Below are 18,147 nucleotides of genomic sequence, written 5' to 3'. Positions count from 1 at the left end.
TTTTCCCCTAGTGGTTTAGGTTCATCTTAATGTAATATGATAAGGCTACTAAACAAAAAGTGGCTCAGATTCTTTTATCAGCCAAATTATTTTTTATGAAAACAACATCTGGTGGCCTTTGTGTTTGTTTGTGTGTGTGTTTGTGTGCCTTTATTATAGTATGTCTACGTTGCCGTGATGATGATCGAGGCCGTATTAAATAACACTATTAAACCCGAGCTTGGAAAATGAACTATCAGAACAAAACAAGACTTCTGCTCGTTGTGAAATGTTTTGTGTGACTAAGCTCCAAGTCTGCTATCAAAAGGCCATCTTAGATAGGGGTACAACAGGCTGTTCTGAAGGCACTGAGAGTACAGCCACCAGTTGGTATGTTTATTTCATTCATTTCATGATGCATAATGACATTTTGCACTATTGACTAAATAATGACTCCGAAGACAGACGCCACAAACCTAAGATAACTTGTCACGGTTGTCGTAGGATGAAGCGGACCAAAGTGCAGCGTGATTATCGTTCCACATATTTTATTATTAAACTGTGAAACTATGCAATACATACAAATAAACTAAAGAACAAAAACAACAAACCGTGACGCACAGGTGAAACATACACTAACTCAAAAACAATCTCCCACAAACCCAGGTGGGAAAAACACCTACTTAAGTTCAAACAACAACATCTCCATTCAGAATATAAACACCTACTTAAGTGAGAATCTTCTCATCCCGCGGATCCTCCAGCAGAGGAGGCGGCTCCGGTTCGGGGCGTAACCCCCGCTCCGCCCGCTGATCCCTCTGCTTTTGTGTCACCGGACCCTGGATCGTTGCCAAAGGACCCGGACTGTGGATCATCACCAGAGGTTCTGGACCGTGGATCATCACCAGAGGCTCCGGACTGCGGGACGCCGCCGCCGGAGGCTCCGGACTGGGAATGTGCACTGGAGGCCTGATGCGTGGGGCAGGCACAGGATATACTGGACCGTGGAGGCGCACTGGAGGTCTCGAGTGTAGAGCTGGCACAACCCGTCCTGGCTGGATGCTTACTTTCGCCCGGCAAACGCGGGGCGCCGGCACAGGACGCACTGGGCTGTGAATACCCACTGGCGACACAGTGCGCAGAGCCGGCGCAGGATATCCTGGACCGAGAAGGCGAACTGGAGACCAGGAGCGCTGAGCTGGCTCAACCCTTCCTGGCTGAATACTCAACCTAGCTCGACAAATGCGGGGCGCGGGCACAGATCGCACTGGGCTGTGAATGCGCACTGGCGACACAGTGCGCATCACCGCATAACACGGTGCTTGCTTTGTCACTTGCTCCCCACGGTAAGCACGGGGAGTTGGCTCAGGTCTCCACCCTGACTCTGCTAATCTCCCCGTGTGTCCCCCCCAAAAGATTTTTGGGGCTGCCTCTCGCACTTGCCTCGTGGTTGGTATAGTGCCTCGTAATATCGCTGCTCCGCTTTCGCTGCCTCAATCTCCTCTTCAGGACGTCAATACTCCCCAGCCTGCCTCCAGGGTCCTTTCCCGTCCGGTATCTCCTCCCAAGTCCACTGGTCCATTCCACGCTGCTTGGTCCTTTGGTGGTGGGAGATTCTGTCACGGTTGTCGTAGGATGAAGCGGACCAAAGTGCAGCGGGATTATCGTTCCACATATTTTATTATTAAACTGTGAAACAACAAACCGTGACGCAGAGGTGAAACATATACTAACTCAAAAACAATCTCCCACAAACCCAGGTGGGAAAAACACCTACTTAAGTATGATCTCCAATTAGAGACAACGATGACCAGCTGCCTCTAATTGGAGATCATCCCAAACAAAACCCAACATAGAAATACAAAACTAGAACATAACAACATAGAAAAACTAAACTAGAATACCCCCCTGTCACGCCCTGACCTACTCTACCATAGAAAATAACAGCTTTCTATATTCAGGACGTGACATAACTATAGGCCTAGCTACTTTGGTGCCATTTTTTGTAGCCAACTCTTTCTCTCTCGCTGGTGCTTTGAAGTATAATAAGCCTTGACTCACTAAATTTACTACAGCTAACATCCACCTAGGGCACAATTACTTCTGATTCAGCTAACTGTTCCCACCTCAGTCCCAGACCCATTTCATATTGGCAAAAGCTTTTACATACATAAAAATGCACAAAGTATTAATTTGTACAGATTACTTGGTTTGCCAAAGATTACATTTTTTTTACCATTTGTGGGTAGTTATTCAGCACTTCTTTTGTAAGTTGTTCTGGTAAGAGTGTCCGCTGCGGCCAAATCACAAAAATGTAATGCATTTTAAATGGACCATGTCTCTCACACTCAATTCAATTTAAGGGCTTTATTGTCATGGGAAACATATGTTAACATTGCTAAAGTAAGTGAATTAGATGATATACAAAAGTGAAAAAAACTATAAAAACAGCAAACATTACACTTACAGAAGTTCCAAAAGAATAAAGACATGTCACGACTTCCGCCGAAGTCGGTCCATCTCCTAGTTCGGGCAGCGTTCGGCGGTCGACGTTACCGGCCTTCTAGCCATCGCCGATCCACCTTGCATTTTCCATTGGTTTTGTCTCATCTTCCTTTACACCTGGTTTCAATTCCATCAATTACATGTTGTGTATTTAACCCTCTGTTCCCCCTCATGTCCTTGTCCGGAATTGTTTCTTGTAGTGCTTATGTACGTTATGCTGATGGATACCGGGTTTTGTTTGACCCATTCATTGATTGTTCTGTTTACGGTGGTTTTTATGTTTATTAAACGACACCGTTGTAAATCAGTTTTCACTCTCCTGCGCCTGACTTCTCTGCCGCCAGTACGCACCCCGTTACAAGACATTACAAATGTTATATCATGTATATATACAGTGTGGTAACAATGTACAAATGGTTAAAGTACAAAAGGGAAAATAAATAAGCATAAATATGGGTTGTATTTACAATGGTGATTGTTCTTCACTGGTTGATATTTTCTTGTGGCAACAGGTCACAAATCTTGCAGCTGTGATGGCACACAGTGGTATTTCACCCAGTAGATATGGGAGTTAATCAAAATCGGGTTTGTTTTCAAATTCTTTGTGGATCTGTGTAATCTGAGGGAAATATGTGTCTCTAATATGGTCATACATTTGGCAGGAGGTTAGGAAGTGCAGCTCAGTTTCCACCTCATTTTGTGGACACTGTGCACATAGCCTGTCTTCTCTTGAGAGCCAGGTCTGCCTTCGGCTGCCTTTCGCAATAGCAAGGCTATGCTCACTGAGTCTGTACTTAGTCAAAGCTTTCCTTAACTTTGGGTCAGTCACAGTGGTCAGGTATTCTGCCACTGTGTACTCTCTGTTTAGGGCCAAATAGCATTCTAGTTTGCTCAGTTTTTTTGTTAATTCTTTCCAATGTCAAGTAATTATCTTTTTGTTTTCTCATGATTTGGTTGGGTCTAATTGTGTTGCTGTCCTGGGGCTCTGTGGGGTCTGTTTGGGTTTGTGAACAGAGCCCCAGGACCAGCTTGCTTAGGGGACTCTCTCTCTGTCTCTCTCTCTCTCAGCACTGTGCTTTAGTTACTGAGATACAGGCAATGTTTATTTTTAGATAGATATATTCGTAGCCTATCCAGAACATTTCAAAACCTTCAGTCAATCTCCAGAGATTTTATCCTGCTGCACACATTTCTAAATGAATAAATAAGTAAAATAAATGGAAAACAGCACTGATCAGCAGTTTTGTATGATAACTAGATGTTTTATTTCTACAAAATGTCTTGTTAGGTCCCAGTATTTAATAAACTTTAAAGTACTTTTTTAGAAGAGAGTGGTCTGCAGGCAGGCTGCGAGGGGTGGAAGGCCAGCGCGAGGTACAGAGAGGAGTGGTGGCAGGCCAGCGTGAGGGACAGAGAGGAGGGGTGGAAGGCCAGAGCAAGGGAGAGAGAGGAGGGGTAGGCAGAATCATGCTCATATGTTTTGGTGATCTGCATCCTGCAATGTCTTGTCTTGAATGCCTTGCAAATTCACCACAGTAGCCTAACGTTCGCCTTTTCCTCTCTGGTTCCTCTCTGGTTCCTCTCTGGGGTTTTTTAATTACACAACTTTCTCAGGCCTTTATAGCCTTTCGTCTATAACACAGAAAATAATATGTTTTGTGATAACTGCACTGTCAGTTAGGGATTTTTGTTAACATTAAGGATCCCAACTTTGTTTAAACATTTTAATATCTTTGGCTATCTTTGCGTGGGGTGTCACGTTGGCATGAATGATTCGGGAGACAGGCGCAGGAATGCATAATAGGGTTTTTTATTAAGCCAAAATTATGGTGTGTCGTGTAAAGGCAGGGGACGAAGACCAAACAAACACGTAACAAAAACACAGGGTAGAAACCCAAAACAAAAGAGCGAGCAGCACCTCAAATAACACTAACGCACAATGATTATCACACGGGACGAGACCCATAATCATCTGGGCAATCCATAAGGGCACGAAAGCCAAAAACACACAGCACATGTACTCACTTATACAAGTACTAATCAGTGGGAATAGGGGACAGGTGTGCGTAATGAAGGTTCCGGAGGGATCCGTGACATGGGGATTAGCGGTTAGCTTGTTCTATGACCATATTGGGTTTTCTTTTTCATACCAGACTTCAGAGTATTGCTTGTTTATGTTTTTTATTCTTCAGCTTTTGGGTTATTTATTTGCTATTTTTGTACAAATGTTTAATCGATCAGTTGTTAATGTAATCTGGCATCTATCCTTTTCCCACCTGACTTTATATGGCTAGGCCTAATATCATGAGAGGGGCAGCTGGTTGCTTGCTCACTTCTGCTACCTGGAATGTTACATCTTTAAATCACCCAGTGAAACGTAAAATGGATCTTTCTCATGTAAATCACCTTTCTTCAGGAGACACATCTCCGCACTTTCGACAACTCTCGTTTAAAAGGAGGCTGGATTGTTCAATCATATAATTCCAACTAGAGGAGCAGCCATTTTAATTAGTAAAAACACAGCTAGGGAGTATTATTTTTTCTCACCAGTTAATAATACCTTCTCACGTATAGACAACTTATTCACGTATAGACTACTTATTCACGTATAGACAACTTATTCACGTATAGACTACTTATTCACGTATAGACTACTTATTCACGTATAGACCACTTATTCACGTATAGACTACTTATTCACGTATAGACTACTTATTCACGTATAGACTACTTATTCACGTATAGACCACTTATTCACGTATAGACTACTTATTCACGTATAGACCACTTATTCACGTATAGACCACTTATTCACGTATAGACCACTTATTCACGTATAGACCACTTATTCACGTATAGACTACTTATTCACGTATAGACCACTTATTCACGTATAGACCACTTATTCACGTATAGACCACTTATTCACGTATAGACCACTTATTCACGTATAGACTACTTATTCACGTATAGACCACTTATTCACGTATAGACTACTTATTCACGTATAGACTACTTATTCACGTATAGACTACTTATTCACGTATAGACCACTTATTCACGTATAGACCACTTATCACGTATAGACCACTTATTCACGTATAGACTACTTATTCACGTATAGACCACTTATTCACGTATAGACCACTTATTCACGTATAGACTACTTATTCACGTATAGACCACTTATTCACGTATAGACTACTTATTCACGTATAGACCACTTATTCACGTATAGACCACTTATTCACGTATAGACTACTTATTCACGTATAGACCACTTATTCACGTATAGACCACTTATTCACGTATAGACCACTTATTCACGTATAGACCACTTATTCACGTATAGACCACTTATTCACGTATAGACCACTTATTCACGTATAGACCTACTTATTCACGTATAGACCACTTATTCACGTATAGACCACTTATTCACGTATAGACCACTTATTCACGTATAGACCACTTATTCACGTATAGACCACTTATTCACGTATAGACCACTTATTCACGTATAGACCACTTATTCACGTATAGACCACTTATTCACGTATAGACTACTTATTCACGTATAGACCACTTATTCACGTATAGACTACTTATTCACGTATAGACCACTTATTCACGTATAGACCACTTATTCACGTATAGACTACTTATTCACGTATAGACTACTTATTCACGTATAGACTACTTATTCACGTATAGACCACTTATTCACGTATAGACCACTTATTCACGTATAGACCACTTATTCACGTATAGACTACTTATTCACGTATAGACCACTTATTCACGTATAGACCACTTATTCACGTATAGACTACTTATTCACGTATAGACTACTTATTCACGTATAGACCACTTATTCACGTATAGACCACTTATTCACGTATAGACTACTTATTCACGTATAGACTACTTATTCACGTATAGACTACTTATTCACGTATAGACTACTTATTCACGTATAGACTACTTATTCACGTATAGACTACTTATTCACGTATAGACTACTTATTCACGTATAGACTACTTATTCACGTATAGACCACTTATTCACGTATAGACTACTTATTCACGTATAGACTACTTATTCACGTATAGACCACTTATTCACGTATAGACCACTTATTCACGTATAGACTACTTATTCACGTATAGACCACTTATTCACGTATAGACTACTTATTCACGTATAGACTACTTATTCACGTATAGACCACTTATTCACGTATAGACTACTTATTCACGTATAGACCACTTATTCACGTATAGACCTACTTATTCACGTATAGACTACTTATTCACGTATAGACCACTTATTCACGTATAGACTACTTATTCACGTATAGACTACTTATTCACGTATAGACCACTTATTCACGTATAGACTACTTATTCACGTATAGACTACTTATTCACGTATAGACCACTTATTCACGTATAGACCACTTATTCACGTATAGACTACTTATTCACGTATAGACTACTTATTCACGTATAGACTACTTATTCACGTATAGACCACTTGTTCACGTATAGACCACTTATTCACGTATAGACTACTTATCACGTAGACTACTTATTCACGTATAGACTACTTATTCACGTATAGACCACTTATTCACGTATAGACCACTTATTCACGTATAGACTACTTATTCACGTATAGACCACTTATTCACGTATAGACTACTTATTCACGTATAGACTACTTATTCACGTATAGACCACTTATTCACGTATAGACTACTTATTCACGTATAGACCACTTATTCACGTATAGACTACTTATTCACGTATAGACTACTTATTCACGTATAGACCACTTATTCACGTATAGACTACTTATTCACGTATAGACTACTTATTCACGTATAGACCACTTATTCACGTATAGACTACTTATTCACGTATAGACTACTTATTCACGTATAGACCACTTATTCACGTATAGACCACTTATTCACGTATAGACTACTTATTCACGTATAGACTACTTATTCACGTATAGACTACTTATTCACGTATAGACCACTTGTTCACGTATAGACCACTTATTCACGTATAGACTACTTATTCACGTATAGACTACTTATTCACGTATAGACTACTTATTCACGTATAGACTACTTATTCACGTATAGACTACTTATTCACGTATAGACCACTTATTCCTAGACAATAGATTTCTGCCACTTGTCACAGAGTGTGATTACCAAGCTATAGTCATTTCGGATCATTCTCCCCTTACCATGAAACTACTTACACTACAAATACACGGTGCTGTAAAGTACATAAGTAAAAATACTTTATAGTCCTACTTAAGTTGTTTTTTATGTGTATCTGTACTTTACGATTTTTTTTTTATGGCAACTTGTACTTTTACTTCACTGCATTACTAAATAAAATAATGTACTTTTTACTCCATACATTTTCCTTGACACCCAAAAGTACTCGTTACATTTTGACAGGAAAATGGTACAATTCACATACTTATCAAGAGAACATCCCTGGTCATCCCTACTGCCTCTGATCTGGCGGACCCACTACAGTTGTAGCCAAAAGTTTTGAGAATGACATAAATATTAATTTCCACAAAGTTTGCTGCTTCAGTGTCTTTAGATATTTTTGTCAGATGTTACTATGGAATACTGAAGTATAGTTACAAGCGTTTCATAAGTGTCAAAAGCTTTTATAGACAATTACATGAAGTTGATGCAAAGAGTCAATATTTGCAGTGTTGACCCTTCTTTTTCAAGACCTCTGCAATCCGCCCTGGCATGCTGTCAGTTAACTTCTGGGCCACATCCTGACTGATGGCAGCCCATTCTTGCATAATCAATGCTTGGAGTTTGTCAGAATTTGTGGGTTTTTGTTTGTCCACCTGCCTCTTGAGGATTGACCACAAGTTCTCAATGGGATTAAGGTCTGGGGAGTTTCCTGGCCATGGACCCAAAATATCGATGTTTTGTTCCCCGAGCCACTTAGTTATCACTTTTGCCTTATGGCAGGGTGCTCCATCATGCTGGAAAAGGCATTGTTCATCACCAAACTGTTCCTGGATGGTTGGGAGAAGTTGCTCTCAGAGAATGTGTTGGTACCATTCTTTATTCATGGCTGTGTTCTTAGGCAAAATTGTGAGTGAGCCACTCCCTTGGCTGAGAAGCAACCCCACACATGAATGGTCTCAGGATGCTTTACTGTTGGCATGACACAGCACTGATGGTAGTTATTGGCTTTGGATAGAAATCACCCTAAAGTTTCTAAAACTGTTTGAATGGTGTCTGTGAGTATAACAGAACTCATATGGCAGGCAAAAACCTGAGAAGATTCCTTACAGGAAGTGGCCTGTCTGACCATTTCTTGGGCTTCTTGACTCTCTTTATTGAAAACTGAGGATCTTTGCTGTAACGTGACACTTCCTACGGCTCCCATAGGCTCTCAGAACCCGGGAAAAAGCTGAATGATGGCTTTGCAGCCCCTGGCTGAAAAACATTAGCGCATTTGGATGGTGGTCGATCAGAGTACAATGAGACTGAGGCGCGTGCACGAGGCGACCCCATGTTTTTATTTTCTCTGTCTTTGAACTAAAACAACGACTCCCGGTCGGAATATTATTGCTTTTTTACCAGAAAAATGGCATAAAAATTGATTTTAAACAGCGGTTGACATGCTTCGAAGTACGGTAATGGAATATTTTGGGTTTTTTTGTCACGAAACGCGTCGGGCGCGTCACCCTTATTTACCCTTCGGATAGTGTCTTGAACGCACGAACAAAACAGAGGATATTTGAACATAACTATGGATTATTTTGAACCAAACCAACATTTGTTATTGAAGTAGAAGTCCTGGGAGTGCATTCTGACGAAGAACAGCAAAGGTAATAACATTTTTCTTATAGTAAATCTGACTTTGGTGAGGGCTAAACTTGGTGGGTGTCTAAATAGCTAGCCCGTGATGGCTGGGCTATCTACTCAGAATATTGCAAAATGTGCTTTCACCGAAAAGCTATTTTAAAATCGGACATAGCGAGTGCATAAAGGAGTTCTGTATCTATAATTCTTAAAATAATTGTTATGTTTTTTGTGAACGGAAGGAGATGAGGAGATGAAGCCACAGTAGACTATTGAGACACTCTCTCTGTCATAATTTGCATAAAACAGGCAGGCATGCAAGGTGTCAGGGCATGTGAACACACACACACACACACACACACACACACACACACACACACACACACACACGGCTGCCAGCCAACACTTTGTCTTCCACATCATCAAGGCTCACTCCCACATTCTTTGTTTTCTTCCTCTGTTTGGCCCTTTGGGTTTTTCAAGAAAATCTGGCATTCAAATTATTCTGTGTATCTGCAAGCTAAAGACGTGATTACATGTGGTATGAGCTGCCTCCACACACAGCCCAAAGCCATGACACAAACAAGTGTGTATGCGTGTGTGTGTGTGTGCTGGTGCATGCACGTGTCTGTGAGTCTGCTCTCTGCAGTGCTAACCCAGGAGGCCCATTTGTATTTGATTAATTAATCCTCTCCTTTGTTCTCCACTGCTCTCTCCACTGCTCAATCCATTGCTCTCTCCACTCCTCTCTCCACTGCTCTCTCCACTGCTCTCTCCACTGTTCTCTCCACTGCTCTCTCCACTCCTCTCTCCACTCCTCTCTCCACTACTCTCTCCACTGCTCTCTCCACTGCTCTCTCTCTCTCTCTTTGTTTGAGGATTATGTAACCAAATGCCAGATTGGTAATCTCTGTGTCTCTTCTCTGTTCCTCTCTGTGGTGGGTCAGTGTTTTAGATGGAGCTGGACAACATCACAGTGTGTAGATCACATCTTTGTCCTGATTTCTTTCCTTTCTCCCTGCTGCGATGTTAAGTCAGGACCAAGTGCATTCACCACTCACATGTATCATATAGCCCCGTATTCATAAAGCATCTCAGAGTAGGACTGCTGATGATCTACGATCAGTGCCCCTCTGTCACATGTAATCTTATTCATTATAATCATGAAGGCAAAACTGATCCTAGACCATATCCCTATATCCTTCCCAGGCTAATGTGATAAGAATATTTTAGGTCTGGTAACTGCGTGAACATGCTACAGCACTGCTTTCCTCTGTGTTATGTATGCAATGACTATTACTAAACTGTATTTTGTATTCCACCATATTAGGTGGCCCAGTCATCCCAACCAATGGGTATGTCACAAATGGTACCATATTCCGTATATACTATAGTAGGCCGTGGTCAAAAGTAGTGCACTCTAAAGAAAATAAATAGGCTGTTATTTGGGATGCAGAAACTGAAATGTGAAATATTACTGGTTGATTTTGCAGCTTGAGCATGAGCTGCATTGGTTGTGTCTGGACCAGACGAACCTTCTATCACTGAAAGAAAGAAAGGCCCATTGAAAAAGTCTATTGCTAAATAGACAACCCATCAGCTGGATTTCTCTTGTACTGGTATGAAAGCATCCATTGACTAAGACATGAATGGCACTTATCATGTCTTTTAACCATCACATCACAGATGATTAAAAGACTTGACTCAGTCGTTGATTTAACAATCAGCTTCTTTCAAATCAAACAAATAGGCAGCTCGTTTGAGAGACATTTATTGAAATAGAGCGAGCAAGGGATGGTTTAAAACCACATGACTTGGACAGATAGGTGACAGGAGAGAGAGGGGAGAGTGGGGGGTAACGGGTTAGAGACCGTGCTCTCTCTCTCGCTCCTGCTAATTCAGGCCTGTGGTGTGTGTTCAGAGCCATTAGTTTCACTGTGCTAATTCAGGCCTGTGGTGTGTGTTCAGAGCCATTAGTTTCACTGTGCTAATTCAGGCCTGTGATGTGTGTTCAGAGCCATTAGTTTCACTGTGCTAATTCAGGCCTGTGGTGTGTGTTCAGAGCCATTAGTTTCACTGTGCTAATTCAGGCCTGTGATGTGTGTTCAGAGCCATTAGTTTCACTGTGCTAATTCAGGCCTGTGGTGTGTGTTCAGAGCCATTAGTTTCACTGTGCTAATTCAGGCCTGTGGTGCGTGTTCAGAGCCATTAGTTTCACTGTGCTAATTCAGGCCTGTGGTGTGTGTTCAGAGCCATTAGTTTCACTGTGCTAATTCAGGCCTGTGGTGCGTGTTCAGAGCCATTAGTTTCACTGTGCTAATTCAGGCCTGTGGTGTGTGTTCAGAGCCATTAGTTTCACTGTGGTAATTCAGGCCTGTGGTGTGTGTTCAGAGTCATTAGTTTCACTGTGGTAATTCAGGCCTGTGGTGTGTGTTCAGAGCCATTAGTTTCACTGTGCTAATTCAGGCCTGTGATGTGTGTTCAGAGCCATTAGTTTCACTGTGCTAATTCAGGCCTGTGGTGTGTGTTCAGAGTCATTAGTTTCACTGTGGTAATTCAGGCCTGTGATGTGTGTTCAGAGCCATTAGTTTCACTGTGCTAATTCAGGCCTGTGGTGCGTGTTCAGAGCCATTAGTTTCACTGTGGTAATTCAGGCCTGTGGTGTGTGTTCAGAGCCATTAGTTTCACTGTGCTAATTCAGGCCTGTGGTGCGTGTTCAGAGCCATTAGTTTCACTGTGCTAATTCAGGCCTGTGGTGCGTGTTCAGAGCCATTAGTTTCACTGTGCTAATTCAGGCCTGTGGTGCGTGTTCAGAGCCATTAGTTTCACTGTGCTAATTCAGGCCTGTGGTGCGTGTTCAGAGCCATTAGTTTCACTGTGCTAATTCAGGCCTGTGGTGTGTGTTCAGAGTCATTAGTTTCACTGTGGTAATTCAGGACTCTATGTGCCCAAATGATACTTAGACATTCATAAAGCACTCAACCAAATGATTTTCCTTAAAAAAAGGCCATCTGTGGACCAACTCTCTCTCTCTCCCTCTCTCTCTCTCTCACACACACACACACACACACACACACACACACACACACACACACACACACACACACACACGCGCGCGCCCACCCACAGCTCCCTCTCAGAGCCCTACTGTATATCTATCTATCTATCTATCTAACCCAGGTCTGTAATTTATCGCTGCTACTTTGAATGTTCATCAGACTGCCGTGTCAGCCACTCACTCACACACGCACGCACACACACGCACTCGCACACACGTCCACACACCACAACAGACAACTTTCCATAAGCCCCACTACAGCCAACAGGCACTCCCCAACTACCTTTGATGAGGCTACAGTTATTGACCTGATGCCAAGTTGCATGTAGATAGATACAACGTTATCTTGTGTTAGTACACTGAGTACAAGTGGATGGATCATGCACTTCACCTCCAGTCAGCTGTTCTCTAGAGGAAGGGGGTATGGGAGGAGGGATTGTGTATAGTGGACATACACACAAAGATGGCACCTCTACAATTTACATACACACGCAAAATGGATTATTGCAGTAGATGGATGTTTACCAGTTGCCTATCACACTTTATGGCACCTCATTCTCGGTGTGGAAGGAGAGCATTATTTATGTTGGGTTAAGGTTGTCAACTCACCTCTTCATGACATGAATACATTAGGCCATATGCCAATAAAAGATGCATTAGGCAAAATACATGGCCTGAATGGACCAGATGTTTAGCAACAGTCTCAACTCATCAGCATAGAGAAGGAGGACACACACACACACACACACACACACACACACACACACACACACACACACTATGGTAAAACCATGCACAGGAAAAGTGTGGAGGCTGTAATCTTGGACAGTTCACGTCCTGATATCTAAAGTTTCACTTCCTGATATCTCAATTAGTCTCTTGCACGCTAGACATACACACACATCAACAACTCTATACAGACACACACACTCGCACGCACTCACACACACACATATACACACACGTGTACACACACACACACATACATGCATGCATGCATACATACATACATACATACATACATACATACATACATACATACACACACACACACACACACACACACACACACACACATTGACATGGACATACAGTGCATTTGGAAAGCATTCAGATACCTTGACTTTTTCCACATTTTGTTACGTTACAGCCTTATTCTAAAATGGATAATCTACACACAATACCCCATAATGACAAAGCAAAAAAAAAATGTTTTTTTAGACATTTTTGCTAATGTGTTAAAAAAATTGTTTTTTTAAAGTCACACTTACATAAGTATTCAGACCCTTTACCCAGTACTTTGTTAAAGCATCTTTGGCAGTGATTACAGCCTCGAGTCTTCTTGGATATGATGCTACAAGCTTGGCACACCTGTATTTGGGATTTTCTCCCATTATTCTCTGCAGATCCTCTCAAACTCTGTCAGATTGGATGGGGAGTGTCGCTGCACAGCTATTTTCAGGTCTCTCCAGAGATTCAAGTCCGGGCTCTGGCTGGGCCATTCAAGGACATTCAGAGACTTGTCCCGAAACCTCTCCTGCGTTGTCTTGGCTGTGTACTTCCTGTTGGAAGGTGAACCTTCACCCCAGTTTGAGGTCCTGAGCGCTCTGGAGCATGTTTTCATCAAGGATCTTTCTGTACTTTGCTCTGTTCATCTTTCCCTCGATCCTGACTAGTCTCCCAGTCCCTGCCACTGAAAAACATCCCCAAACTCCAAGCGGGCTGTCATGTGCCTTTTACTGAGAAGTGGCTTCTATCTGGCCACTCTACCATAAAGGCCTGATTGATGGAGTGCTGCAGAGATGGTTGTCCTTCTGGAAGGTTCTCCCATCTCCACAGAGGAACTCTGGAGCTCTATGAGAGTGATCATCGGGTTCTTGGTCACCTCCCTGACCAAGGTCCTTTTCCCCGATTGCTCAGTTTGGCCGGACTGACAGCTTGGTGGTTCCAAACTTCTTCCATTTAAGAATGATGGAGGCCAGTGTGTTCTTGGGGACCTTCAATGCTGCAGACATTTGTTGGTACCCTTCCCCAGATCTGTGCTGAGACACAATCCTGTCTCGGAGCTCTACGGATAATTCCTTCGACCTCATGGCTTGGTTTTTACTCTGACATGCACTGTCAACTGTGGGACCTTATATGGACAGGTGTTTGCCTTTCCAAACATGTAAAATCAAATCAGGTCAGAATACTTATATAAATAAAGTATTTCTGTCATTATGGGGTATTGTGTGCAGATTGATGAGGGCGAAAAATCTTGTAATCCATTTTAGAATAAGACTGTAACGTAATAAAATGTGGCAAAAGGAAAGGGGTCTGAATACTTTCCGAATGCACTGACACATATTGACACACACACCAGCCAGGTTGCTCTAGAGACACTGTAGAGACGTAAGCTGTGAGCTGTGGTCTGAGGGTCGCGTGTTCAATCCCAGTACTAAGGCGAGAGAGACAGAGAGACAGAGACAGAGAGGCTGGGCTAGACAGATGTTTGAAATATAGTGAATCAATAGAGAACCAGTATGTTATATAGTTGACCTGAACCACCTTCTGTGGTATGTAAGAGTGTGTGTTTCTGTGTTGTCATTGCAGCTCTCTGATTCTGAGATGTGGCTTTATATTATAAAATGACAATTCTTCCTGGAATGTGGACACTCCACTTCCTGACTGTGCTGCTCTAACACTCCCCCAACACACACACACATCTAGTCTACTTCCATACTAGTCTACATACTATAGAACAGGCCATGATCTTATCGTTATGTGCTCTAGTGAAGTCTTCTTTCATGCACTGTATGTACACAGTATGGGACCATAGGCTACATCTTCACATACACTATGTTACAGTCTCTCTTTCTCTGTTGCATGTTGATCTCCCTGTTAAGGCATTAAAGGTGTGTGTGTGTGTGTGTGTGTGTGTGTGTGTGTGTGTGTGTATGTGTGTGTGTGTGTGTGTGTCCACAGGGTTGCTGTTCCATCTATGTCCACTAGGTGCTGCTGTGGGCAGCAGAGTCATGTCCAGGGGACATTTGGCATAGGAGACCTGTTCCTTCTTCAACAAATCTAACAAAATCCTTCGTATGTGTCTTCCAGGCTCCAATGGTGTAAGCCGCCGCATCACCGTGGGGGATTCTGACACGCTGCACACAGGTGAGAATAGCTGCCAACAGAGTCACACGTCTATACATGGTTCTGAGTACCTTCTGTATTGTCAACAGTGTCATATTGAGCCCATAGAAACTGGCTGGGAATACAGAGAGCTAGAGAGGTATGAGTTCTCTATGAGTTGTCCATGTAGCAGGTAGCCTAGTGGTTAGAGCATTGGGCCAGTAACTGAAAAGTTGCTAGATCGAATCCCCGAGCTGACAAGGTAAAAATCTGTCGTTCTGCCTCTGAACAAGGCAATTAGCCCACTCTTCCTAGGCCGTCATTGTAAATAAGAATTTGTTCTTAACTGACTTGCCTAGTTAAATATATATCTATTTTTTAAACGATTCAGCTCTTTTCCCGTCCAGCCCAGTAATAACCTCCAGCTCTATCGCCCTCCAGCCCAGTATTCTCCAACTCTATCTCCCTCCAGCCCAGTAACCTCCAGCTCTATCTCCCTCCAGCCCAGTATCCTCCAGCTCTATCCCCCTCCAGCCCAGTATCCTCCAGCTCTATCCCCCTCCAGCCCAGTATCCTCCAGCTCTATCTCCCTCAGCCCAGTAACCTCCAGCTCTATCTCCCTCCAGCCCAGTAACCTCCAGCTCTATCTCCCTCAGCCCAGTAACCTCCAGCTCTATCTCCCTCCAGCCCAGTATCCTCCAGCTCTATCCCCCTCCAGCCCAGTATCCTCCAGCTCTATCTCCCTCAGCCCAGTAACCTCCAGCTCTATCTCCCTCCAGCCCAGTAACCTCCAGCTCTATCTCCCTCAGCCCAGTAACCTCCAGCTCTATCTCCCTCCAACCCAGTAACCTCCAGCTCTATCTCCCTCCAGCCCAGTATCCTCCAGCTCTATCTCCCTCCAGCCCAGTATCCTCCAGCTCTATCTCCCTCCAGCCCAGTAACCTCCAGCCCAATCCCCCTCCAGCCCAGTATCCTCCAGCTCTATCCCCCTCCAGCCCAGCAACCTCCAGCTCTATCGTCTCTCCAGCCCAGTAACCTCCAGCTCTATTCCCTCCAGCCCAGTAACCTCCAGCTCTATCCCCCTCCAGCCCAGTAACCTCCAGCTCTATCCCCCTCCAGCCCAGCAACCTCCAGCTCTATCGTCTCTCCAGCCCAGTAACCTCCAGCGCTATCCCCCTCCAGCCCAATAACCTCCAGCTCTATTGCTCTCCAGCCCAGTAACCTCCAGCTCTATCTCCCTCCAGCCCAGTAACCTCCAGCTCTATCCCCCTCCAGCCCAGTAACCTCCAGCTCTATCCCCTCCAGCCCAGTAACCTCCAGCTCTATCTCCCTCCAGCCCAGTAACCTCCAGCTCTATCTCCCTCCAGCCCAGCAACCTCCAGCTCTATCGTCTCTCCAGCCCAGTAACCTCCAGCTCTATCCCCCTCCAGCCCAATAACCTCCAGCTCTATCTCCCTCCAGCCCAGTAACCTCCAGCTCTATCCCCCTCCAGCCCAATAACCTCCAGCTCTATTGCTCTCCAGCCCAGTAACCATCAGCTCTATCTCCCTCCAGCCCAGTAACCTCCAGCTCTATCTCCCTCCAGCCCAGTAACCATCAGCTCTATCTCCCTCCAGCCCAGTAACCTCCAGCTCTATCTCCCTCCAGCCCAGTAACCATCAGCTCTATCTCCCTCCAGCCCAGTAACCATCAGCTCTATCTCCCTCCAGCCCAGTAACCTCCAGCTCTATCCCCCTCCAGCCCAGTAACCTCCAGCTCTATCTCCCTCCAGCCCAGTAACCTCCAGCTCTATCTCCCTCCAGCCCAGCAACCTCCAGCTCTATCGTCTCTCCAGCCCAGTAACCTCCAGCTCTATCCCCCTCCAGCCCAGTAACCTCCAGCTCTATCCCCCTCCAGCCCAGTAACCTCCAGCTCTATCCCCCTCCAGCCCAGTAACCTCCAGCTCTATCCCCCTCCAGCCCAGTAACCTCCAGCTCTATCTCCCTCCAGCCCAGTAACCATCAGCTCTATCTCCCTCTAAACCAGTAACCATCAGCTCTATCTCCCTCCAGCCCAGTAACCATCAGCTCTATCTCCCTCCAGCCCAGTAACCTCCAGCTCTATCTCCCTCCAGCCCAGTATCAGAAGGCAGGGGAGGGTATGAGAATGGTGTCTAGGCCCTGAAGCCCAGCAGCATGTCAGGTAACACTTTTAAAATACATTGAAGTATTCAAATGCCTATTTCATCTCTACAGGAACAGTCTTTTGGGGGGGGGGGCACATGTCACAGCACAGAACAGAATGCTGCACTCGCCTGGGTCAAAATCCTTGGGGGATTTTTTGTTTACCTCATTCAATTGAAGAAGAGAAAAAAAATCCTCATCAGGGCTTTTGACCCAGACGAGTGTGGCCAGCTGTGTTGTGCTGTGACCTCACAAAAAGAGACTGCATCTGTATCTGTTTCTGAATACTTTCTGCTTCTTGTTTCTAGAGCAAGGAGACAAATGCACCACCCCTCGCTGGAAACATGAGGCCATGCAAAATGGTACAGTTCTATTCCTCCCTCTCACCTATTATATCTGTCTATCTACAGTATCTACATGGTACAGTTCTATTCCTCCCTCTCACCTATTATATCTGTCTATCTACAGT

At 43.7% G+C, this 18,147-nt stretch overlaps 1 protein-coding gene across 11 annotated transcripts in view; it reads left to right on the top strand.

Annotated features, from left to right (window-relative positions):
- Nucleotides 1-18,147, top strand: part of LOC115173782 (thyroid hormone receptor beta) — a 133,433-nt gene that overhangs the window by 65,417 nt on the left and 49,869 nt on the right. For 6 of the 11 annotated variants that reach the window (XM_029732171.1, XM_029732167.1, XM_029732175.1 and 3 more), the window contains 3 exons: nucleotides 15,502-15,558; nucleotides 17,599-17,697; nucleotides 17,987-18,040. In XM_029732171.1, the coding sequence (XP_029588031.1) occupies nucleotides 17,691-17,697; nucleotides 17,987-18,040 (61 nt within the window). In that variant the 5' untranslated portion in view covers nucleotides 15,502-15,558; nucleotides 17,599-17,690. Of the gene's footprint in view, nucleotides 1-15,501; nucleotides 15,559-17,598; nucleotides 17,698-17,986; nucleotides 18,041-18,147 lie in introns of those variants that run through there. The other 5 variants (XM_029732172.1, XM_029732168.1, XM_029732164.1 and 2 more) reach the window with 4 other exon arrangements.

This window comes from Salmo trutta, chromosome 34, assembly GCF_901001165.1.
Source record: "Salmo trutta chromosome 34, fSalTru1.1, whole genome shotgun sequence".
Classification (NCBI taxonomy): Eukaryota; Metazoa; Chordata; class Actinopteri; order Salmoniformes; family Salmonidae; genus Salmo; species Salmo trutta.
This window is presented reverse-complemented; position numbering and strand designations above follow the sequence as displayed.